Below are 25,469 nucleotides of genomic sequence, written 5' to 3'. Positions count from 1 at the left end.
AGACCTAGTGTGAAGTCGATCACAAAACTCTCCTCGGTATTGTAGAATTTAGTTTATTGATTTTGCACAAAGTTTTTTTTTCACATTTCTATTGTTTCCTTATTTATTTATTTTTTCTCCTCTCTAACCCAGATTGTAAGCATAAAATACTGATTTTCCTCGATAACCACGGGCAACATTTCCTCTCTGTCATTTCACATCCTGCTTTCCTGCTTTAGGTCAACTCCAGTCACAGTCACTCCTTCAGCTGCACAGAAGATTGAAATGATCTTACAATAGCACCTTTAGTAGGAGGGAGTCTAGCTACCTTTCTATCAACATGGACACCAGGTTCTTTAAAAAACAAAACAAGACACAGACTGAAGACTACGAGTGCTCACATAAAATTTGAATTATAGCCTCATCTACAGCGGGCCTACAGGAAGGAAGAAAAAAAAAACTTCTGTGAAGACTGAAATTAGTTTAAGATGCACTCTTGTAAATTAATTTGACATAGTAAACATCAAAACAACAGAAAACAATGCAGGAGCTGGGCGAAAGCAGACAAAATGTTAAGTTTGAGCTGTGCTTGCTCTACAGCATGTGAATAAATTAAGAAATATGCTTTTTAATAACCGCTCGATTCACATTGCATCATTTACACGTAAGGTAAAACAAACATACACAAAAGAAGCAGCATATTGTCTAAATGCAGATTTATTGTTGAGGTATGATATAACTATGAATATTATCTTGTTTGGAAACCTTGGTATTTGTACAGCCACACTAGTTTATATATATATAAACCATACAGTTTATATATATATATAAAATCTTTCGTATTATACATTTTGAAAAGAATCTGACGAATCGATGCGCTGGAGGATGAAGAGGGGACAACTCAGGAGACGCAACTTACAATTTTCCATCCACGTTTTTATTTTGCACTTGCCTCTTTCTCCTTTAGGGTGCAGTGTTGTGGCTCAGTGCTCGTTTCTCTCAGGCTGCAGAGCTGCAGTGCAACAAGACGCCGTAAGGCTGGTGGGCGAATAAAGGATCTCTCGGCCGGGGGGGACGGGGAGGGGGGGTGGCGCCTGTCTCAAGCTCCAGCAAACACTGGGACTGTAAACATGTTTCCAATATTTCCATTCAGACGGGAATAAATTAATTACTTCTCAGTACTGAGGAACACCCTTGGGTTTTTTATTTTTCTTTTTTTCTTCACACTTCTGGTGGTTGTAGCTCTCTAGTGGTCAAGGCAGGTCAGGTCGTCAGCTGTGCGGCTCTTCGGGTCCCGTGCAGTTGAAGAATGTTATCGGCCGGTGGTGCTAAAGGTGAGATGTGGCGGCGGGGGTCGAGGGTGATGTGGAGGCAGGCTGGCTTTTCAAGCGAAGGCGTGCGAGGTGGCGCTCGTCTAGTCGTCCTTCTCCACTATGACCTCCCCGTGAAGCACCCTTCTCCTCTGCCGCAGCATGTGGAAGTAGAGCTGAGGAAACACTGCGGCAGAGACGGGGAATATGGAAATCAGTGACTGGACATATAATATTTATGATGTGTTTGTCGTGGTTTTAGATGGAGCAGAAAAAAAGCCACTAAAGGCTGACCATAATACTCTGGTCCAGCTTTAAGGGCTTATTAGAGCTAACTAAGAGTAAAATGATGACTTCTCAGTGGAAAAACTATTTGATTTTGAGATGAACAACACAACGGTCATTTCTAGGAGGTGAAAAGCTGAATATTTAGTGAATCGGTGCCATGGCACTGTATTATATATTAATATTGGGTGGTTTGATCACATGCATAAAATGATTTGTGATGGCAAAAAAGTGCTACATACGCTAAAATGTTTGATTTATTAAACCTAATGTAACTTCTATAGATAGGTACCATTAATATCAGCCCCAGTGAGAAAAGTTACATATAACTGAGCTGCTTTTTTTTTATTCATTAATTTATTTTTTATCCTCACTTAGATCTGAGTTAAATTGACTTGTTTTAGATATAGTATGACCTAGACCACTGAAGATATTCACACACCTTCTCATTTGATTCCCGCAAACAATTTAAAAAGACTTACAATCACAATGACAGCTACAGCTACCAAGACGTTACCAAGAAGTCCTGACTGGTTTCCTATTCGGACTAGTGCAGGTTGCATTATTCCTACTGCAGCACATGAAGTTAGGCTTATAGAGCACGTTGTGTCTCCACAAGTGTCTCTTAATATAAAGCGCGTGGTCGGTCTTACGTGGGATGTAGGACAGCATGACGATGATGAGGCAGTAGTAGTAGTCAAACGACACGTTATACTTGTTGGGCAGCCTCATGGAGTACATTCCAGATCTGCGCACGAACGGCAGGGCGGCATAAATGGTGAGCAGCTCCCCCACGACTCCCAGTGGGTACAGGACGATGAAGAAGTTGTATCTGCGGAGAAAAGGGGAGAGCGGAGCCTCTTCAGATCCAGGTCAAACGCACACGACTGCACAGGAGGGGATGCTAACACACTCACACATGCACGGTGCAACGCACTAGTGCAGAGACACACACTTTGAACTAAGGAAAAAGGGGAGGTTTGAACAAATCACTTGTGCTTTCCGAGGACATACACGTAAAGTGAACAGCTGCTCTGGAGAAAACCAGGTAAGAGCTGCAGTCCTGATAAAGGGTCATGACTTGAACTGGCACAATGCTGTATTGGGTTTAGCTGCAGGAGCACACTGCAAACAAGGAATTTCAAGAAAGCAAAAAGTCCTTGTATCAAAGAAATACATCTTATATTTTGTTCAGAGACAAGAACTTTGTGCTTACTAATTCTTCTTATTACAAGGTGATTTGATTGGATATAAGAATATTTTGCTCCTTTCTAGTAATGCTGTTTTTGCAGTCATGCTGTTTTTGCAGTGTTTTTGTTGCAATTTAGGCCTCAGACGACTGTCAGCAACTAAATGGCTGAAAGAAATGATGACTGCACTGGCGATGGATGCATTTTGTTAATTCTGCACACACAGTCAGTATCTCAGTGTTTCTCATGCAATGTTTCAAAGTAAAGCGTTATTCAGCAGACTGATAGGAGCAGCTCACTGTAAGATGGATCTAGAAGGAAATTTAGGATTTTTGCATGAATGTTTATGGGTGTTAACTTCTGTCACGACCGGTCCTGTCAACTTGTGACAGCGGGTCTCTCTGCTACGACATACATGTAGTATACCATGACTCAGGACTATAGGGGTCCTGTATTTAGTCAAGACCACAGCGAAGGCCCGGGGGAGCGTCTCAGCGGATGTGAGAGAAATGTTGGGTGAACATTCCATGACCAAAACAGATGGTCTTAAAAACAGGAGCAGCTGAACATGAGCCCCTCTCCGGGGGCCTGGTGTCTCCTCCATGCTTAAAGAAAGACGTGAAGGGTGAGGGGCGGGGAGGAGAGCGCCACTCAGTGCGCAGGAGTCGAGAACCAGAAACAAAAGAGTGGCTGGCGCCGAGCTAGACGGAGCCCGGGAGATCATATGGCATGTGAAGTGGCAGTAGGGTAAGCTTCTGTTTGCTGTGGACGGAGGAACGACTCCACCAGCTAATGAGTTAATGTGTATAGCTTCACCGTCGTGCAGGTGGCATAAACCTCTCGGCGGCCACGTCTGCGTGTTGGACATCTGTCAGTGTGTACAGCTGACGTTCGTCCCAGCGACTCCAGTTACAGGTGAGCTGCTGCCACGTCACAGGAGCTCTCCTTACAGTGGAAGACAGGCATTATGTCACTCTAGTGCGGAGGCGCTTTCACCAATGATCGCGCGAAAAGGCTCAGTTTTATCTTTAGTAGGTAAGGCTGTGACATTAAAAGCCCCTCCTTCCCCTCTCCTGCGACATCAGTCCGATCAGAGCGCAGTGTTAGCAGTTAGTTCAACCACCGTGGACAGAGAATGGCTAATGAGATGCTAATCAATAAACACACACACATGTGCTGCACTAACGTCCTGACGGAAAGCCGGACCGGGCCCGGCCAGGGGGAGCATGCCAGAGGTTGAAATCGGCCAAATCATGCTCAAAAAAAACAAAAAACAAACAGCTAACGACAACCCAAGTCTCCACCTGGCCCATTTGATGAAGTACGGCAGGTGGTTGAGCAGGTTGAATGTGTAGTAGGAATATCTGGTAATCTCTGTCACCGTCCACACAACCAGGAATAGGATTACACTTTCTTCATTCTGGATCTTTGTTTAAGTCAGAAAAGAAGTTATATAGTTGTATATATGTAGTTAAGCATAGATTACATGCACCGAATGCTGTAATAGAAACAGAAAATGTTTCTGTAGATTTTGTTCCAGATTCGTTGGTCAATGTTGTCAATATGGACTCTGTATGAAGGTAATATTGTCAATCATTAACTAAATAAAGAAACTGTGCCATTTTTTTTTTTTTACTATTTGCTTGTGCAAACCGTAGCAGAGTTAACATCATATCCACCTGTCTGATGCCGTTGGTGACGAACCAAACCATGAAAATCCGCGAACACACTTGAACACCAGTCACAATCACAGAAGTCCTCACGATTCCTGCAGCGAAAGCAAATAAACATGTAAATAAACAGTTGACGTCTGGACGCAGGACGTTCAAACATGAGGAAATGTGTAAATTGTCAGCATGAACTGAGCAAAATCCTCACGTACCAATGGCACAATGTCCCACCTGCCAAGACACGACGCGTAAATACAGTTAGTTCATTTAGCTTTCCAAGCATTTTACTGGATCGTGATCGTAAAGGTCGTATCTCACCTCAACTAGCGCAAAGGTCTGGAAAAACTTGAGTGTCCTTGCTATACTTCTGTACAGACCCTTGTGTGTGCCTCTCTGGATGTAGAAGCGCATCATTGCCAAGGCCAAAACCAGCCACCTGCAGGAAAACACTAAGAGTTAGCCGAGGTGGTGAAGAGAGGGAGAAGCGATATGAAAATGCAACAGTGTCACAGAAGATGTGGCAGTATAACAACTTTTTATTACAGAATATGAGGCAGAAAAAGATTGTACCATCACACAGCCCATCACACAGCAGGGAGAGCTCCAGCTACAAGGATGCATCCGTGCCGAGTCAAACAGTTCCCATAAGTTGCCAACTAACGAGTAGTTTGTGAAATACGATAAGACGAACACAAATAAACAGGCCATTATTTTGCTGCATCAGAATAACATGCAGTGACTATGCTTAGCACATCTATTTGCTATGTTAGCGAGGTGTCTCCTTCACTACTTTAGTGTCGCACATTAGGAGAAGATTTATTTCTACAATGTGAAGAAGTGTCGTCAGCTGCACCAGAATTTCCCCATAAATTAAGCCAAACGACTGGGGATGGTTTGACAAAACCAAATGGCTGTGACACATTACATGGACCAGAATTACGGGAAAACAAAAAACACAGACTGTTTTCGATCTTTCATCAAACATTTGAAAACATTTAGACACATTATTTTTCCGAAAGACTCAAGTTCGAGTCTGCTCTGAAGTGACACTTGAACAAATTACATTTAAACTACTCCGAGTAGTTACAATCGGTAGCACAATTATAAGTTCAAAATTCCAGTGTATATATTGTTATCCAGTCACTTTCAAGCAAGTCACAAAAAGAATGAGAATGCATCGGTTTTAGAGCCTATAAACCTGGTATTCTTCTACGTCTAGATACATAACTAAATCTGCGCCCTCATTCTGAACTCGTTTAAGTTTATCTCGTAGAGCTGTTTATAGAGTCACGGGTAATAATACTTGGTTGGTTTATAGCCGGTTTAGATGCTTTAGATTTGTGCTAGCATAAGAAAACGTCAAGAAAAAAAATAATTTAAGTTATCTTGTGCGCACTATAAACCATGTTCTGCATGTTTTTTATTATTAAAGTATGAAAAATTTGTATGTTTTTAATATTTAAATGTCATCATTCAGACTTAAACTTCTGTTCAAATCATTGGCAAGTGACAGATTGATGTGTTTAGATCTGGAGGAGTGGAAAAGGGTCAACCAACGTGTTGGGAGCTGTAGGTGGGCTTTTAACACGTGTGGTGTAGCAGTGACAGCTTCTCCACATGTCAACAGAGACGTCAGAGTCATATGTTATTCACATTTAGTGTATATCTTCACAGAGTTGTAAATAAAGTTGTGATCAACGCCAGAGGCACTGCGCCAGATTGGAAACATGTTTACCGGTGCACTGATCTGGCGGCTCTGTAATACTCGAGATCCTCAAGTGTTTCTCATTTAAACCGTAGAATCCCTTTTGACTGAACAAATGTTGTGTTGTTATTAAAAATCTGCCCATTGAGCAGTTCACTGTCCCAGACCGGAGCTCCAGTGTCAGCGCGCTCCGTCTATACTTATCACTGCAACTGTCGGACGCACGGTGGGCCTTGACGCTGACACCATGCAGCCAGCCCTATTTGGACACGGCTGCAGCGATCAGCCTGTCACTTCACCCAAACTCCATTCATTCATTCATTTTCGAACAGCCGCACCCAATCTTTTCAAATCTCCTTCCCTCTATCGCGCCGATCGCTCGACTTTTCTCCGGCTCCGCTGGCGAGGCGGCGACGCGCTAAATTCGGCGAGCTGAACAGGCACTTTTCTGCTTGACACAGAGACACACAGTCCTATAAACAGCAACACACGCTTACTGGTTTGTTAGGGAGCGGCTAACTTAACGGCGTTTCTTATTAATAGGCGACAGGGGCGGAATTACGCACGTACCCGGCGGTCATGGCGATGTTGTAGAAAGTGAGCCATGCGGTAGCGAGGGCGCTTTTCGTTCTCTTCTTGTTGTTGTTTTCCTTCTCCTCAACCGTGCCGTCCTCCTCGCTGGACGCCATGGTACCGGGGGCAGGGTGGGGAAGTCAGGAAGGGAGCTGACAGCTGGGGCCAGTAGGGAGGGGAGCGGCGGGGTCATCCATCCATCTATACGCCCACGGATCCCCCCTCTCTCGCGGGACTAGTGCGACAAGTGCGTGGCCTGCCGGCGGGCCAGGGACTCGTAAAACAAAGTGAATCAGTGCTGAGGAAAGGCCGGAGCTCCTCTTCAAACGACCCAAGAGCCCCCGTCGAGTTTATGTCACCCCCTGCTTGTAATTTCAAACAGATATCGTATTGAATTTAATTGCACTAAATTGGATTTGTGGAAGAATATCAGACGTATCCGGATATTAATAGTCTGAGATTCAAGTGCTGCTTCTGGTGTTTCAGGACTTTTCCTGATCATGATACAAGGAGTTCTCACTTAAACTACAGCACATTATACCTGGAGCTATTCCCGTTTCTCTTCTCACTGGCATTTCTCTACACTGACATGTTTGTTTCTGCAAAAATCATAATATAACATGCAATCGTTTTTGCATTACTGGCACATTTCAGCTGCACATTTCAGCGAGCACCTGATACACACACCAACAGGAGCACATGCACTCATTCATTCTGCTCCTCATGCAGAATGAATACACTCCATGTGCAATTTTGGATAAAAGTCACAAGCAGTGCTCCTCGACCTAATTGGATGTTGTTAATGGTACATGGTATACTGTTTATATGTCGGTTTGTAGCTCCAGATCACCAAACTAACTCATAGCATGTTGCTTTTTTTGCAGGTAGTGTGAACACAGTATTTGTTCAGGTCACAGTGGTGTGAAATCTGCAGGAGTTTTTGCTTTTCCTTCCAGTGCAGCGGACCTTTGACCTGGCTGAAATGAATGTGTTTTTATTTGTCTCCACGTGTATTGAATTAATTCCACAAGTTCAATATGTGATTCACCAATTGCAGTTATTATATTATCGCTGTAAACACTCTCAACATCTTTAAGTTATTCATAATAGATCCCAGGTAGCAACGTGCTGTCAAGTAGAGAGGCAATTGCATTAATAAGAAGAAGATGTTTAGTGTAGCGAGATCAGAGTCCAATCAGAGTTGCAGTCTTGCATCTTTGACTCAGGTATCAACGTGTACTCCCTGACAAAATGCATCGATGCATAATCTAAAATTAACTCTCTTGATGACACCGTGAAGAAATGGGTGTAGTCTAAAGGCAGCACTCAATATAGTCCAGATCTCCCAGTTGTGGTCCAGTTACTTGATCAGGTATGTGGGTGTCTGAGGCCACTGATAAAACCACTTTACTGATGCTTTTCGTTGCTATAAAACCTCCCCTGGCTTTTTCGAGGAAAAGGTCTTGTTACTGTCATGACACAAACAAATAAAACATATACTGTAAATCTGAAGAACAAGAACATGTTGGAACGGTGAAAAGTATTTAAGTTTCCCACACATTCAAAGTATGTGTTACATCACCTTGTATGCACAAATATATTCGGCAATACTTGTCTTTTCTGATTCGGATTCTGATCACTATGCAGCTACTGACATTTTTCAGTTTCACCACTAGATGGTGATAGACAAATACAAAACAGGACGGTGTGTTTTCAAGAGTGTCACTTAGGTTACAGTTATGAGTTCTTGGAGTTTTTTTCATTATTATTATTCATTACTGGGGTAGTTATCAACTCCACATGAGTCTGCATTTGGGAAATGCTCAGTCAGAATATAAACTATAATGAAAATGTTGTGATAAGATTTAGCTCCAAAGAAACTGTCTGAGACTCTGCTTTTACTCTGCATCATCCCAGTCTGTTGTCTGTGGGTCACGCACATCCTTCAGGGAGCACATTTAGAGCAACTTTGTTTGTATTTTGAATAAAAAAAAGAGTCCAGTCACATCACCGTCACACCAAGGCACACAATGCCTACTGCAGTGTAAGCAGTTGGGTGAGCAGAGAGCCAGGGCTGTGGTGTGTGGAAAATGCTAGTGGAGGCAGACAATGCAGCAGTCCGAGGCCTGACCAGCCCTCAGAGGGACAGGGGTCGCCTCACTGCGACAACAGCCCCCGTCTCCCTCCCTTCTTTTCGTGAACTGCCGCAGGATGGGCTCGGGGAGGACGCTGAAGTTTGCCCTGTGTGAGGTGCTGCAGTTTGCAGGCCTATGCGTGCCACTCTTCATCGTCATGCAGAGGTTTGCCGTCATTGTGGCAAAAGTGAAAACTTCGGCGCGGCCGCCCGGCGACGGCCACACGGCCTACTGGTTGATTGTGGCCTCCTCCATTGCTTATGTCACCTCCACTGCCCTGCTGATCTGGGTTCCCCTGAAGTATATGATCTTTGTGAAGAAGAAGTTTCTCGTCGGGAGGAAGAAGTGGTGAGTGTCTCCCGCCTCTGAACTGATGCCTGCAGACACAGACACGGAGATTCAGCATCCCGGTGCAGCGGTGGCTCAGACTTGCTGGTTTGAGTCTGGACAGGCCTGTTGCCCGTTTTATCAGCTCTTGGCTGGTGAATGTCATGAGTTAGCAAGTCCAATTCCTTCCTTTATTTTGTCTTTCTCTCAGGAGACCCGTAGCCCTGGTGTATGTGATCCTGTCCACATTACCCTGCTTTGCCTTTCTCATCGCCAGCTCTGAGGTACAACATGCACATTGTTTCCCACTCTGCTTCAGTTCAACTATCTGTGCACTAATCGTGAACTTTGACATGTGTGCTTAAAAATCCTTTGTGGCTATTTTGGGTGATTGTGTTCATAGAGCGAAGAAGTTGCTTGGAAAATGAAAATCACTTTGAGAAGTTTACATTTTGGGTTACCAAAATGAGAGAGGGAAAGTGCGAGTGGAATCACTGTGTGAAGCTTTTATAAGTGGGAAAAAGGTGATGATCAGTGAGAAACGCATTGGTTCTCAAGGGAGGACTGTCCAGCCTTATGGTTAAGAAACTACTGATAAGCAGCTTGGTTCCTCTTCCTGTACATGCTGCCCTTGTCAAATCATCTGTCCATGAGGCACATTTTCTCTTCCTGCCTGGCTGCAGCCCAAACCCTATTTGCTGTTTTATGTGGTACTTTCAGTCCAAGTTGACCTTTTGGTCCTTGCTTATCTAGTGTCCTTTACATAAGCTCCATAAATTTCTGCTAAGATGATCAGGTTGTCTGCTTTGCTCTGTGTTCTGTTGGCATGAAGTCCTGAGTCAGGCAAATGACAGGGCTGCAAGTGATTTATCTGAAGGGTTCAATACAGTGAATTGATGGGTTAATGTTAAGGTCAAATGCATGTTCAGCTCATGATTTTGTTCCTGTTGTTCCAGGTTCAGATCAATAACAACATAAAACATGATATGTTCACGGAGCTCCCTGTATCACTGGTGCTGTTTTCTCTCATCTCTATTGACGTTGTGGAGAGGATACGCCACTGCAGACTGACCGGCCAGTGTGAGCGCCTAAACATCCTAAACTTTCCTTTCCTGCCAACTTCTATAGTGTCACCAGCCTGGTATCGCAGTATAGCAGCTTGGAGAAAACAAATACAGCAAATAGTTCTTTGCACCTTTTATCCAGAACTATTTGGAGACCCACTTTGAACTCTGAGCTCTACAGAGGATATGAACAGGAAATTTGTTTGCCCAGCTCACTTTTCCAACCACATTGCTGACATGACAAAACAATTCAAGTCTTTTCTGAGGAATGCGGCTGAAACGCTGTTTATGTACTCCAACAGTCCTCTGGCTCATGATGAGGCACTGGCTGCAACTACACAGCAGATTAATGTTTTTACTTTTATAAGACCTTGGCCTGCCACTTTAGCCAAACAGTGTGCAAAATAAGGTCTTCAGTTAAAAGTCCTGTCATGTTTGGCTAATTAAAAATACTACTGAAGATGAGCAACATAAGAAATCGTCTTTGCTTTTTGTAATCTTGTTCTTTTTTCCTTTCTCCAGCTAATGAGATGGAAAGAGATGCTGAAATCCCCTCCACTGTCCTCACACATGTGGAACAGGTAACACCAGTAACGCCTATCACTCCAGCTGCGCCGGCGCCAGCTGTACCAGGGCCAGCTGTGTCCAGCCAAGGCGTTCCCACTCCCATGCAACCTGGAGCAAGCCAGAATGGAGCGGGAGCCCGACCGGAAACCAATGGCACGGTGCCTGGGAGGCCATTTAGCGTCTCTGGATTGAGCTCACGGTCAGCCAGCACCACGGCGTACCACCTCTCTCCGTACGCCTACACGGGGCCTCTGAGATTCCTGTGCGCCAGCGACGCCCGAGCGGACGTGTTTGTGGACAGCTTCATGTTCTGGATGGACACGGTGGAGATGGTGAGAGTGGCAGGGCATCCTCTAGTCTACTACTCGGGCTGGGTGTTCCCCATCTATATCTTCAGCTACCTGTCCTGCCTACGTGTGGTGGTCATGCCCCACAGCCCGTTGCTGTCCTCGCTAGGGGTGGCCCTGCAGGACTTGCCGTTCTTCTTCGTGCGCGTCGGCCTCATTGCCTTCTTTGGCTTCGTCACGCCAATCCTCTACATGATGAAGAACCTGCTGGTCTGTCTGGCCTTCATCTACTTCAACTTTATGACCAAGCTGAAGGTCTTCAACACAGAGAGGATGTTCTTTTGAGACCAGCGGTTACATCATGAAAGGGTTGATGCAAACTGAAGGTGGCTGCACCAGCCCTCCGTAATAAGCACTAAAAAGATTGTTAAGTTCCAAAGATATGGACAAAAAGAGGTTACTGCAGAGAGTAAATACTTACACCGTGGAACTGCCAGGTACAACTACTTTGTAGCTAATCTGACAAAGCTAACATTTAGCTTGCTAATATAGGATGTTTAGCTTGAGGCAGTCTACCAGTCTGATAAGTCTGAGTCACTGATCTTGAAACAGTTCAGCTATTACTGCTCGAACTTGGTGATGGATTTAAGAATACGTGGTTCAATCACAGAAGACATATTTTGATAATAACGGTACTTTTCACAGGCCAAAAGGGAGCTCAAAGGCAATGGAAATTATGTGTCAAATGACTGTCGTCTTATATATTATCACCTGTATGTGCAAACAAACTTTTTTTAAAACCCCGACAATCCCCTCCCACCACCCTCACCAAGAATGGCACTTTGGGAATGTACCTTGAATGTCTCTTGAGAGATTTTTTCTTTTTTTTTTTACTAAATCATAATGTGCAGTGAAAATGTAAAAACATAAATACATGTTGTTTATTTGAGGTTTTTCTTTGCTAAGTTAATATCCAAAAAAGAAAAACGCGTGAGTTTGTATCACTGATACATTTATTTTAGTAAGATTAATAAAGAAAGTCATTAAAAATCAGTTTTGGCTATTTTTTGGAGTGGGGGGGGGGGATTCATTGTCATCGGGACCCAGTGTCTGCATGTTTTTGACTTCTGTATGGACCTTTTCCACTGGAATTCAATTATTTCAGGCCGACCACTTCCCCAGAGAAACTCCTTCCTGTAATTTCTCAGCAAAACATTCTTATCGCAAAGGTACGGAAGACAGGAGCACTGCTATCAAATGAGGTTAGGCTGTGCTGACAACAAAAGTCCATGTGAACGTATTCACAACCTTTCAATGGAAATTTTCATTAAGTTACTAGGTCTCAACTGTGAGGTGACACACGCGGTGTGAAACAACTAAATGTGATTAAGGCTTTGCAGTGCACACATGAATAATCTAACTCAATCACTTGAAATATGGCAGATTAATCTATGGATCAGCTATTAACCAATGTGTGTTTAAACCCATCTACTAAGCTATACGTGCTGGTTTTCAGTTTTCTGACACACTCTTGTGTTTATTTTAATATTTATGCTTTACTCTGTGCAAATAATACTAATAATACAAAAATGATTCAGTACAGTGCACTATGAAAATTGGAGTTGTTGCGTTCAAAGGCTGATCTGCTGCCCCCAAGGGGCCAATAAATCAGTCAATGCGGTTAATAAATTAGAATTTTGTATCTGTCCATATAAGCATAATGTATTTCACAGGTACAAGCCAAATTATCCATGTCTTCATGTGTTGGTCTGAGCAGATTTACTGAGTGGCTCTGGTCAGATTGCTAACCATTTCCTTCAATAGGAAGCAGGATTTCCTCCTGTGCTCTTTAACTTGTACCATCACTACACTCATCATTAGAAGTCTTGTGTTCCACACAAATTCGTAACATCAGCAAAGCAGCAAATCTTATTTAAACCTTTGTTCGCTCTGGTGATGACAACAAACATGGCGATTCATCTAAATCTTAATCATCCTCAAAGTCATTCTTATTAAATTGACATCTGTTCTCTGGGTTCAATAGCAAATTAAGATTTATAATAGATCAAACATCTCAGATAAAAGTAATTTATAGAGGCAACACGTTACTTCGTTTATCAGTTCTTCATTGAGTTTTTTACCTGACACTGTAAGTAGATATTTTCTTGTTCAATAGTGAGATGAGATCTATTTGTTTCCCACTTCCTGCTTTCCTCTGCCAAAGCCCTTGGAGGTTGTGGCCGTTACCAGCCGTAACTACCCATGTGACAGGATGTCCATCAGTGTGATTAAGAAGGAAAAGCCCCATGTCTCTATCTCAGTGTTGCTCTATGTCACATACCTCTGCACACATCAGCCCCTGTCTCTCATGACTGGAAAACTCTCCTACTGCATCATCCACCACTGAGTGCAAACCACACACTGAGGACAATGTTACCTTGTTCAAATTTTGCGGCACTCCTCTGTCTCCTGCAAGTCCTCTGCACTGGTGCTGATATAGGTACGTACCCCAGACTCTTTAAAAGATATATTATTGACTGCAATGAACTACAACTGATGTGTTGTTGAAACTCTCTGTTCTGTTCCAGACAGCAGCAGCTTCAGTATTTTCAACGAGGACCACAACAAGTGCATAAAGGTGGAGAGTGCCTCCTCAGTAACGCTCGCCCCGTGCAATCCTCGTGCCAAAGAACAGCAGTTTCGTTGGGCCTCAAAGTCGCGCCTCCTCAATCTGTCCCTCAAGCTGTGCCTGGGCGCCACAGCGATATCAGACTGGGTGAAAGTCATCCTCTTTGAATGTGATGAGAACAGTGACCTCCAGCATTGGGAGTGCAAGAATGACACCCTCTTTGGCCTAAAAGACCAGGGCCTGCACTTAAACTGGGGCAATCGCAATGAGAAGAACGTAATGATCTACAAAGGCTCAGGGGTCTGGAGTCGCTGGAGGATATTTGGCACAAGGCTTGATCTTTGTTCAAAGGGGTTCCAAGGTAAGAATGGGCCATTTCTGCAATCAGTAAAGAGATAATAGTGTTTATAGCATTTAACCAGAGTAGGTTTCAGCTTTCTAGGAAGTTCGGAAATCCTGTGCATAAATGTATATTTATGTTTCCGGTGGCTGAAGAGAATATGATACAAACATGATGCAAATTCCAATCATTGCACCCAAATTCCTGAAACGTTCCTTAAAACAAACCAAAAAAAAAGGTGCAGGACTTACCTGCTTACATTTCATTTAACCTCCTGAGACCTGAGCTTTAGTTTGCTATGCATTTTTAATTCCTCCAAGGTATTTAGGATGAACAGAACCTATGAACTATAGAAACTAAGCATCATCTTTGAACAGGAAGTACTTTTTGGAAAAAAAATATGTCCTTGTATGTGGGCATGGGGTTTATTTCACTGTACATTATAATAAAGTCACCAATATGTAACAAAATATAAAAAACTGAACATGGCTGCAGAAAGACAGAATTGCAAATAATGAATATGTCCTCAAACGAGTATTTGCTAATTAGTGAAGTTTTAGCTTGTTACTATTGATAGAATTTGCTACGTTTTAAATAAAGTAAACTTTGATGAGGTTTTGCACATTTTTGCACATTAAAAAATTGTTTTCCAAGTTTGTTAGTGGAGGACATTTCCTAAGTACTGATTATCTCTGAACTGGACACATGCAGAACTAAACGACCTTGAAGGGAAGCAAATCTCTGAAAAGTTGAGACACTTATATCCAGCAGAAGAAAATTAAATCTCGTGATTAAGAATCACAAAATGCTGCAAGAACTTTTAAACGATGACGGTCTTACTTTGTCCCCATACTTTTGTACTGTTTGTACTTATTATCTTTAAATCCACAATCTGTGTTTCCGCAGAGATTTTCACACTGGGAGGCAATGCTTTCGGGAGCCCTTGTCAGTTCCCATTTAAGTTCCAAGAGAAGTGGTATGCTGAATGCACCAAGGACGGTCGTCCAGACGGTCGACTGTGGTGTGCCACAGAGAAAAATTACGATACACAGAAGAAGTGGGGATTTTGTCCAACCGCAGGTAAGTGGAATTTGTAGACAACATCAAGAAGAGCAAGCCCACCGCTTCCTCTCATGAGTTGTCAACACAGCGCCGTCCTTGTATGCCACTTTCACGTGTCTGTCTTTCCTTTCTTTTATGATACTCCTTTCCTACACGGAAGGAAAAGAACAATAAAAAAAACAGACGTCTCACATTACCATTGTTTTTATGAAACAGTGTTAAGGACGACACCCTGTTTTAACATGCACGTACACATATGGCGTCCTCCGGTGAATCCTTCCACATACTTTTAAAAAAAACTTGTACTGTCTTCTCCATATTGTAGCATCCCCCGGCTGGGACACTGACCCAGTAACAGGGGTTCAGTATCAGAGGAACGCACAGTCAGTGTTGACCTGGCATCAGGCCAGGAAGAGCTGCCAGCAGCAGGGAGCCGACCTCCTCAGCATTGTAGAGCTACACGAGCAGTCATACATCTCAGGTAAGAAGTTGAACTCATGTCAGCTACTCAGTATTATATTATTTAAAATAAACTGCTTTTTATTGCATGCATTGACACAGGGTTGACAAATCATTTGGGAACATCTCTGTGGATTGGGCTGAACAGCTTGGAGTTTGAAAGTGGATGGCAGTGGAGTAATGGCAACCCGTTCAGATATTTAAACTGGGCCCCAGGTGGGTAAAGACATGCTACTGTGAGATTTATTTATTTTTTTTACAACAACTCGACTCAATATTCTCATTATAAAATGATTAATGTTTCCCACAGGTCACCCCTCATCAGAGCCCGGCCTCAGCTGTGCCACGCTTAATGCTGCAAAAGCCTCAAAATGGGAGACTAGCGCCTGCAGCAAGAAGCTTGGCTACATTTGTCGTAAAGGAAACTCTACCAGCCTTCCCGCGCCACAGAGTAAGAGCGTCATTTGAAATGACTCGCATGTGGTTTATTATTCATGGCGCACACCTTCAAATGAATATGTTTCAGCTCTTCTTTTCTCTGTCCACAGTCACCGGGCCAAGCTTCTGCCCCAGCCACTGGGTTCCCTATGCAGGAAACTGTTACTACTTGGACCGGAATAAAAAGATGTGGAAGGACGCTTTGGCTGCGTGCCGTAAAGAGGGAGGGGATTTAGCCAGCATACACAACATAGAGGAGCAGAGCTTCATCTTATCCCAATCCGGATACTGTAAGTGTATAATTTTGATCACTGCCGATTCAGAAACAACAATATTTAGCACTTAACGCATTTAATAAGCGAACAGTAAGTATGTTGAAACAACAGATACAGCTTAGATGAAAACCTGGAAAAAAAAGTGTAATGCACACTGCAGGTCGTCTTGTTGAGGTGCTGACGATCAAATGTAAAACTTGAAAAAGAGGAAACGCTGCACACGCAGCTCCAAGTAAAAACAAGGGATTTATTTCGGTCAACTTTTCGACACAGGGCCTTCGTCACGTCTTAACAAACGTGCTCACCTGGTGTGCACACCTGGTCTGCGTTTGACACCAATCACCTGCATGCTTGACAGCAGAGAAGTGTATAGATTGGAAATTCACAACACATTCCATATAAACACAATCCTATCAAATTTCATTTCAGAGAAAAAAAAGAATGAATGAAAACCTGGACATAGATGCCATGTCCGTACAGTAAACATAACACGAAGCAGCAGCTAATTAGCTTAGCACAAAGTCTTGAAGTAAGCAGACCACAGAGTCCAACTGTAACACAGTATCTCTATAATTCATAAAACTGCATGCTGGAATATATCTGGAGGCAGTCCAGTATTTGTGCTAAGCTAACTGACTGTAGTGCTATATTTACAGTACAGACATGAGAGTGTTATTCAGCTGCTCTCAAACTCTTGGCACAAGCGTGAGTAACTATATATATTTACCAGAAGCCCTGCCTACATGTCTTTAGGCATTAGGGGGCAGTGGAAACAAGCTTTCAACCTTAAATCAAACAGTAACTTGACGTTCATGTAACCATCACAAACTGATGTTAGCGCCATTGTGTGTCTGGCCATCTGATCAACATGTAGCATGTTTACGCTCTTTTTGTCTTGTTTTTGGGTTTTTTCGGTCACCACCATCTCATGTGAGAAATAGGAGACAATCTATAGGTTTTGTTATAGGTTTATCTTTACTCAAGGCCTCTTTATTATTTTTTTATAGAGTTTACGAGCCAAATCCATCTGTCATCATCACAGGCTGTCACTTTAACTGCTGGCCAATTTAACATTTAAAAAAATGTGGACTGCAGTCACTTTGAAGACTATTCTTAGAGGAGATCAAAATATATCCAACTGATTGTGTGTTTCAACCATCAGTACCGACGGATGTGCTCTGGATCGGCTTGAATGACCAGAGGAACCAGATGCTGTTTGAATGGTCTGATCACTCCCACGTCACCTTCACTCAGTGGCAAAGTGATGAGCCCTCACATGCAAGTAACTTCCAGGAAGACTGTGTCCTCATCCGAGGAAAGGTAAAACCGGCCAAATGCCAAAACAGAAACACATTTTCTGTGGTGATTTTACTTCTGCTAATTGTGTATCCCTCGTGCAGAATGGGAGGTGGGCGGATCACATGTGTGAGAAGCCATTAGGATATATATGTAAAAAGAAAGCCTCCACTAAGCTAGCTGAAGGCACCCATGAGGAAACCAACCCAGGATGCAAGCTTGTGAGTGATGTCCTTTCCTTTAAATATGTGTGTAATTATAACAGAAAAAAAACTCTGTCAGATATCACAGTATATTTGTTTTTTGTTTTTTTAGGGATCCATAAGATTCGGCTCATACTGTTATAACGTTGGAGCTGAGGCTAAAACGTTTGATGAGGCAAAGCGGACATGCTCAGAGGCTGGTGGTAACCTGGTGGATGTCAGTGATAGGTATATTTACATATTTATATTGCAGGAATAATTTTCCCCCAAAACATCATTAACAATTTATCACAGTTTTACAATGACTATCTTCAGATCTTCAGTTTATATATATTATGCAAATATTTTGAGCTTTATTAGAGAGTAATCCTTCATTTTATATTTCATGCAGATATGAGAATGCTTTCCTGGTCAGTTTGGTGGGTTTGAGACCCGAGAAATATTTCTGGACGGGTTTGTCCAACACAGAAGACAAAAGCAATTTCAAGTGGACGAGTAGAAGAAAGGTCACCTTCACTCATTTCAACGTGGGCATGCCAGGTAGAGCATTCTTACACTTTTTAGCCGAATGGCTTTTAACATAAAATGTGTCTCTGGAATTAGCTTCCCCCACATTGGTTGCTAGTCATCCTGAGGTCTAACATATTGACTGATCAGCGATAGCATGACTATTGTTAGCAAGCAGCTGTTAGCATTTAGCCTTGTCTCTGTAATAGAGCCTCACATATCCGCTGGCTATGAATAAATTGTATATCAACATATCGTTATGCCATTCAGCCCCGCTCATTTATGTTCTTGCTCTCTCTGTTCGTGTGTGAAATAAAAGATAGAAAACAAGGGTGCGTTGCCATGACAACTGGGACTTTTGCTGGATTGTGGGATGTTGTCACCTGCAGCAATAAGGAGAAGTATATCTGCAAGAAGAAGGCAGAGGGAGTGCAAATGACAACAGTCCCTCCCAGCACCCCGGCCCTGACCTGTGCGAGCGGGTGGACCCCGATTCCCAAAAGGAACATGTGCTACAAAGTAGGAGAACGGGTTGAATTCAAGTTTGAAATTTGTGCTGGACAAGGATATCACTGGCAAAATATAGGACAAAAAAAAAAAAAAAACTAAACATACTTTTCTTTCTGACTCTTTTCAAAGGTTTACAGCAAAAAGGACTCGGTTAAAAAGACTTGGCAAGAATCGCGTGAGTTCTGCCAGGCTATCGGTGGAGACTTGATAAGCATACACAGTGGAGATGACCTGGACAATTTAGAGTATGTTACAGCTTGTTTATGTCAGAACGTATATTAGGTGAATGAACATTCAAGTAATCAGTGGTTGTCTTCATAAAGGGTGTATACCTCCAGCGCCATGTGGATAGGCCTCACCCTCCAGGGTGCCAACGAAGGTTATGCCTGGAGTGATGGGTCGCCCGTACGTAGCACTTCACTCGAATATCACAAAGGTTTATTTTGACCATTTTTATCTTGGCCTAATAATGTGTGTTCCCAAAAAACTGTTGTTTAGTTTGCCTATGAGAACTGGGGCTACGGGGAACCAAACAACCACAACGACAACGAACACTGCGCAGAAGTCACTGTTAACTATCGGAGGCGCTGGAATGACCGGCACTGTGAGGCCTATAACAACTGGATTTGCCAGATACGCAAAGGTAACACTGACTGGTGTCATATTTGAGCCATTAGCCCAGAGTAGTGAGGTTGAATCAAGGCTGTTCCCTGCTGTTTAGATTTAAGATTCTCGTGGTTCTTATATTTTCAGGTGTGACTCCGAAACCAGAGCCGGCCATAGTTGAAGAAGGTATGTTTTTTGGTCATGGTCTGTCCCCCACTGTATCTCCTATACTTCTTTATTTTAATTAACACTTTGTTCATAGAAGGTTGTTATTCTTAGACAATGATTTAAGATTGTTTCCATTTGCTAGCTGGCATTGTCATTGCGAGCAAGTACAGGAGCTGCTATGTTACCATTGCTAAAGCTTCTTGAAAATTGTTTTCTTCTCTTCTAAGTATACAACACCACAGATGATGGATGGATCATATACAATGACACACAGTATTTCGTCAACAATAATAACTTGGCTATGGAAGCTGCCAGAGACTACTGCAAAAAAAACTTTGGTGAACTTGCCGTCATCACTGGGGAGAGCGAGAGGAAGTTCCTTTGGAAACAGGCAAGAAAGAGATTTTATTGCCAAACAAACTTTTTTTTTTTTTTTTTAAATGTATGTCAATATATGCAAATTCTTTATTATCTTTATGTTCACCCAGACATTGAAAGGCTCAGAAGGACAGTACTACATTGGCTTGACAGTGAATTTGGACAAATCATTTAGGTAAATTGAACACAATATTAAGGCAAAACACCAGGAGATCTGTCTATGAACTTATGAGTTGTGATGTGATTTGTTTCTTCTCTACTTTTCCCAGTTGGGTGGATGGCAGCCCCATAACTTACACTGCGTGGGAACACAATGAGCCCAACTTTGCAAACAATGATGAAAACTGTGTGACTATGTACAAGAGCATGGGTGAGTGTAATGTGGTGACACTCCATGGTGGGTTGGTTTGATGAATATTAACTATTATTTAACAATTATGCATATTAAGGATACTGGAATGACATTAACTGTGGCATGGAGCTACCCTCTATCTGCAAAAGAAGCAGTAACTTCATCAATGCAACAATGGCCCCGACAACGGTTCCTAAAGGAGGATGTGCACCAGAGTGGGTATCTTTCCATGGAAAGGTAATTATGTATGACTGTGTGCTTTAAAGATTGCTCTATGTACACTACCAACCACATCTTCTCAGTGATTTGAATGAAAAGGTGTGTCCAAACTTTTGTCTGTGTAGCGTTTATCTGATTCAGTAAAATGTATTCTCATAATATGACCCAAACTGAAGAGATTCTGGTTATTGACTTTGCATTTGTTACGTAAATTCTTCTTATTTACACAGTGCTATAAATTTGTCTCTGGGAGTGACAAAATGAACTGGCATGACGCTAGATCATACTGCATAAACCAAGGAGGAAATCTAGTCTCCATCACCAACGACAGAGAGCAAGGTGAATGCTAATGGCCTGAGCCACTTTCTTTTGTGTTTGTCTGAAAACCTCACATATCACATGTAAATGCAGTGTGAGAATTTCTTCTTTCTTTCTTGTTCTTCCTTTCTAGCATTCATAACAACCCAGATGCTGTACCACAAAGAAGATTTGTGGATTGGCATGAATGATGTCAACTGGGAGATGCACTTTGTGTGGACAGACGGCAAAGCCATTACATACACCAACTGGGCCAAAGGGCACCCAATGTCGTTGCCTGATGGACGCTATTTTATTGAAGAGGTTATTTATCCAGAGCTATTTATGTCCACGTGTCTATCACTAACGCAGATAATATGCAAGCAAATGGCTTGGAGTGAGGAACAGACCCTAGATACCCAATCATCTCTACTAATAAGCACTGTTTAGGCCACCTTAAGATATCTAATATTATAGATCATTATGAAAAGTTTATTTACATGCATGTATGTAGCTAGAAACTCTACCCCGGACCAACTTCCTCTTATCATCTAATGACAGAGGAAATATGAAAAAGGGTAATATTGAAAGAACAAAATCAGATTTTACTACAAAAAACAATAAAATAATAATAAAAATAAAACAGCCACATGGAGAATAACATTTACTGTTATTAGTAAGTACATTTTTGTGCAGATAAGAATCTATAGAACAGTGACATTTAAAATCCACCTTTTTTACACATGTACCATTTTCTTTTGCTATGATTAGTTTTTGATGCTACACAATATTTGGAACACATTAGTAAATAACACAACTTTGAGGAAGTTGTTACAACTCACAGGAAATTAACATAGTTTTTTATTTTTCTTTCTGATAGGTTTTTGACTGTGTGATCATATCTGGCAGCGTTGCCAAAACCTCAGGATACTGGAAGGTGGAAGACTGTCAGACGAAATATGGCTTCATCTGTAAAAGAAACGTTGGTGAGCAAGCCCACAATGTGATTATGAAGCATGCTGACAGAATTGACCCCGGTCTGCTTGCCACCACTCCTACCCTTTATCAGGTGCCAACGTATTATGCTACTGTTGCTAGATTGGACATAAAAGAGCCATGACAGAGTCCGTTCCCATAGAAAAACATTGAAAACCAGTAATAATAGCGTCTAGAATTAACAGGGATGCAAGAAAGCTATTGTTAGATGTTATTGTTTGATATTGGAAAAATTACTAGTCTTTTATCTGTTGTTTTTATGTATGATGATTTCCTCCATGCAGCCACACATGTTGACTGCACATTTTCACATTTTTGAAGAATCTCTATTACAAATTTGAATGTAGTGTTTTGTGCTGTAGTTCAACTAATCTAGCAACAGTACCATTGGCAAAGGGTATGGTCCTTCTGATTGGTGACGAGCAGACTAATCATAAGGCCAATTGCAAATTGAATATCAAATGTTGTGAAATTGCAGTTGCCAAATAATGTTCTTGTTTGTCCAGACTCACAGATTGTAGTCCAACCCACCACCGTGTCACCAAAAGTCTTCCACAAGCTCGGCAATGACTCCTACAAACTGGTGGCCCAGAAGATGAAATGGGATGAGGCTCGGCGGCAGTGCCAAGCAGATGATGCCGATCTGGCCAGTATCCTGAACACTATAACCCAGGCATACATCATGCTGCAGATTTCCAAGCACAATGAGCCAGTGTGGATTGGCCTCAACAGCAATGTGGTAAAGTGTCTACCTTTTATCTGTGTTTAAAAGAGCATTTCAAATGGAGACCCCGTCCTCTAGCTCTGCAGAAACCTTCATCACTTTCATGTCTTTCACAGACAGATGGTCGCTACAAGTGGGTTGATAACTGGCTTCTGTCATTTACCAAATGGGGTAAAAATGAGCCTAAAAACAACTATGGCTGTGTGTATATAGATGTGGATAAAACGTGGAAGACTGCGCCATGTACCAATACCTATTATTCCATTTGCAAAAGGTCATCAGGTCAGACAGTCTCTCTCATCAATTCAAACACAAGAGAAGGATGTTTGCCAACAAGAATGTGACTCAGTATCCTGCCTCTTTTTCAGACATAGCTCCCACTGAGCCTCCACAGCATCCTGGCAACTGTCCAGAATCAAAAAGGCTAAGAACCTGGATTCCTTTCAGAGGCCATTGTTATTCCTTCCTCAGCTCAATGCAGGACAACTGGGCCCATGCCTCAGTTGAATGTATGAAAATGGGTACGTTCTGAACAGTTGCACTAATGAATGTCAATGTACTATGTCTGTGTGTATAAATAGTAACATTATATCATTATGGCTATGCTTGCCAGGTGCTTCTCTAGCGAGTATTCAGGACCCTGTTGAGGGTCGGTTCATACAACAGAACCTCGAGCTTCTGCAGGATGGTGCAAAAGACTTCTGGATTGGCTTGTATAAGACCCATGATGGTGAGTGTACAGGAGTTTAATTCAATTAAAATATTCTGCAGACTGTTGATCACATAAATGTATGTGGACTAAAGCGTTGTTAATAAAGTTAGTACAAGTGGTTGACAGTATGCTGTTTTTCCAACAAAGAAATAAATATCAACACATCTTATGAGCGGAGTTTACGTGGGCTGAACAACCTGGATACGAAAAGACAAAAGTGTTCAAATCTGTATATGAATTTGGAAGGACTTTCAATTTTGAGCGTACAGTTGATGTACAGTATTTTCCCACAGTGAAATATAGAAATGGAAAGTGAGGACAGCTGTGATAGTAAAACGGCTTTAAAAATCTGCTCCCTTGTACTTTATATTGTCTGCAAGTAAATGTTCTATACAGTTTAGGACATAGTTCATATTGTACACAATTAAAAAGTAAAACCGAGTATAAGCACACCTTGTATTTGTAGATTCAAAATGATAGAAAAATCAACAAAATGTTCCAAAAATGAGCCATCAGATTATGTCCATAATCATTGGTTAAGTGAAAAAGCTATTAATCAGGTTACAATACCACCTGCCAGTGCAATTGTTATATATATGACAGCAAATGAATATTTGGTCTTGATATGTCTTTGTCTTGAAGTAGAAATGTTAGAAGCAGGAAAAAAAAAAAAAAAAAAAAAATTTGCTCCAAAACTTCAAAGGGACTGTTCTTGGTGTGTTCCAGGGGTGTTCTTGGTATGCTTTTCTACCAGTCTATGAACTTATTTTCCAGTCCAGTTGCCTTTGATTTAGCTTCAGTTTTTGGATCCTACCATGACTGAATCTTCACAATGTTCATCATTTAATAACACGTGCCTTAAAGACTTGAGAGTCTGCACTTAATAATAATAAACATTCATAATCTAGTTGTGAGAAAAACTTTTATGCAGAATTAATAATAATTAAAAAACAAGAGTACAGAAGCTGAGGTTTGCACCGTGAATGTGCTAGCTTGGTCAGTAAGTCAACTCTCTTTTAGGTGAGTGGATGTGGATCGACAACAGCGTTATGGACTATACCAACTGGAAATCGGGTATGCCAAAGTCATACACATGTGTGGATGTCAACTCTGAGAGTGGACTGTGGAGTTCAGGCAGCTGCACCAGATATAAGTCTTACATCTGCAAAACACCAAAAGGTAAATTTAACCAGCTGAAAAATGTATTTAATATTGACCCATTGATGATTGATGATCATCTTTTTTTTTTTCTTTTTCAGTTATTCCTCCTACAGAGAAGCTTCCATCTGCTGGTGAGTTAATGGACTTTTTCTACACAATACACAGCTTATAAATGTTCAGTTATATCATTGTAAATACTTCTGTATGTTTGTCTCCTTAGCCCAAGTCGTGACGGAAGCTGCACATGGCTCTGCTGGCATCCCCGTGTCTATAGTACTGATTGTAATTGCCATAGTTGGACTCGGCGCCTTCTTCGTCTTCCGTAAAAAGATACCCACCCCTGTCCTGGGAGAAAGCACCTTCGACAACAAGTTATACTTCAACAATCCAATCCGAGCCCCAGTAGACACCAAGGGCCTAGTGGCCAACATAGAGCAGAACGAGCAAGCGTAGAAGGACGTGCGACGAGTGGATCTATGAAAAGCACACCATCAGAGAGCTTGATCGCAGACTTTCTTTTGGAGAGTTTTTGTTTTTCAGTTTCAGAACTTTATCAAAAACATTGACTATCATAATTATTATATAATAATTCATGCAAGCACTAGAACAAGTGAATAAGAGAGAATATTAATGAACAATCATCATGATTCGATTTGTGAAATGTTTACAGATTATTTTTTTAATCTTTTATGAAACATCATAACCAAGAACACTTATTTGTTAAATATCAGAAAGTTGTTTTTTTTTTTTTTTTTACTTGGACTGTCCGTCACCTTGTTTCAGGCTGATGATTTTGTAAATAAATGCCCAATAAATGAAGATACAACTGGAAACAAATTGTCCTTTTTTCATTGACAAAAAACATGACAATTTTAGTTTTAAGAAAACTGTGAATTATATAATACAGACAAACAGAGGAGGGCTTGGGTCATAATGGATCACATGAGCTGTTAAAGCCGAGGACACACTGCAAGATTTTTTGCCAGGTTTTACCCACAGTTCCTAGATGGGCACCGTCTGCACCAGTCTGCAGTAGACGGTCTCC

General features: G+C 41.9%; 3 protein-coding genes across 3 annotated transcripts; 2 read left to right on the top strand and 1 right to left on the bottom strand.

The window, feature by feature from the left end:
• Window positions 1-37: 37 nt before the first annotated feature.
• hacd1 (3-hydroxyacyl-CoA dehydratase 1) lies at window positions 38-6,918 on the bottom strand. Its single transcript, XM_047568164.1, has 7 exons — window positions 6,710-6,918; window positions 4,753-4,870; window positions 4,647-4,665; window positions 4,444-4,532; window positions 4,069-4,190; window positions 2,228-2,406; window positions 38-1,476 (listed from the first exon to the last, which is right to left on the bottom strand). Exons 1-7 carry the CDS (start codon window positions 6,826-6,828, stop codon window positions 1,394-1,396), a joined length of 729 nt encoding a protein of 242 aa, XP_047424120.1. The 5' UTR covers window positions 6,829-6,918; the 3' UTR covers window positions 38-1,393.
• Window positions 6,919-8,653: 1,735 nt separating this feature from the next.
• Window positions 8,654-12,129, top strand: LOC124995812 (transmembrane protein 236-like). Its single transcript, XM_047568500.1, has 4 exons — window positions 8,654-9,195; window positions 9,386-9,458; window positions 10,131-10,254; window positions 10,761-12,129. The coding sequence occupies exons 1-4, from the start codon at window positions 8,924-8,926 to the stop codon at window positions 11,435-11,437; spliced, it is 1,146 nt and encodes a 381-aa protein (XP_047424456.1). The 5' UTR covers window positions 8,654-8,923; the 3' UTR covers window positions 11,438-12,129.
• A 1,276-nt stretch (window positions 12,130-13,405) lies between these two features.
• Window positions 13,406-25,257, top strand: mrc1a (mannose receptor, C type 1a). Its single transcript, XM_047568741.1, has 30 exons — window positions 13,406-13,592; window positions 13,681-14,082; window positions 14,968-15,141; window positions 15,449-15,604; window positions 15,685-15,798; window positions 15,893-16,033; window positions 16,131-16,310; window positions 17,458-17,615; window positions 17,696-17,812; window positions 17,907-18,022; window positions 18,186-18,334; window positions 18,621-18,820; window positions 18,941-19,056; window positions 19,135-19,216; window positions 19,310-19,454; window positions 19,565-19,603; window positions 19,813-19,976; window positions 20,074-20,138; window positions 20,233-20,333; window positions 20,413-20,552; window positions 20,765-20,873; window positions 20,986-21,155; window positions 21,712-21,817; window positions 22,334-22,566; window positions 22,668-22,833; window positions 22,920-23,072; window positions 23,165-23,281; window positions 24,284-24,442; window positions 24,523-24,555; window positions 24,645-25,257. The coding sequence occupies exons 1-30, from the start codon at window positions 13,523-13,525 to the stop codon at window positions 24,875-24,877; spliced, it is 4,308 nt and encodes a 1,435-aa protein (XP_047424697.1). The 5' UTR covers window positions 13,406-13,522; the 3' UTR covers window positions 24,878-25,257.
• The last annotated feature ends 212 nt before the right edge of the window (window positions 25,258-25,469 follow it).

The sequence above is a fragment of the Mugil cephalus genome, chromosome 18 (genome assembly GCF_022458985.1).
Source record: "Mugil cephalus isolate CIBA_MC_2020 chromosome 18, CIBA_Mcephalus_1.1, whole genome shotgun sequence".
NCBI lineage: Eukaryota > Metazoa > Chordata > Actinopteri > Mugiliformes > Mugilidae > Mugil > Mugil cephalus.
The sequence above is the reverse complement of the archived record's forward strand: the minus strand, read 5'-3'. Positions and strand labels throughout refer to the sequence as shown.

Bases quoted from the DNA above. Each gene is read 5' to 3' on its own strand.
- hacd1 (XM_047568164.1), bottom strand. From the start codon at position 6,828: ATGGCGTCCAGCGAGGAGGACGGCACGGTTGAGGAGAAGGAAAACAAC. The intron at 4,191-4,443 runs GTGGATATGATG...ACTTAAACAAAG, and splicing joins TCACCAACGGCATCAGACAG to ATCCAGAATGAAGAAAGTGT. The intron at 1,477-2,227 runs GTAAGACCGACC...TCTCTGCCGCAG, and splicing joins CATGCTGTCCTACATCCCAC to TGTTTCCTCAGCTCTACTTC.
- LOC124995812 (XM_047568500.1), top strand. From the start codon at position 8,924: ATGGGCTCGGGGAGGACGCTGAAGTTTGCCCTGTGTGAGGTGCTGCAG. The intron at 9,196-9,385 runs GTGAGTGTCTCC...TCTTTCTCTCAG, and splicing joins CTCGTCGGGAGGAAGAAGTG to GAGACCCGTAGCCCTGGTGT. The intron at 10,255-10,760 runs GTGAGCGCCTAA...TCCTTTCTCCAG, and splicing joins CTGCAGACTGACCGGCCAGT to CTAATGAGATGGAAAGAGAT.
- mrc1a (XM_047568741.1), top strand. From the start codon at position 13,523: ATGTTACCTTGTTCAAATTTTGCGGCACTCCTCTGTCTCCTGCAAGTC. The intron at 17,616-17,695 runs GTAAAACCGGCC...TCCCTCGTGCAG, and splicing joins GTGTCCTCATCCGAGGAAAG to AATGGGAGGTGGGCGGATCA. The intron at 23,282-24,283 runs GTGAGTGTACAG...ACTCTCTTTTAG, and splicing joins CTTGTATAAGACCCATGATG to GTGAGTGGATGTGGATCGAC.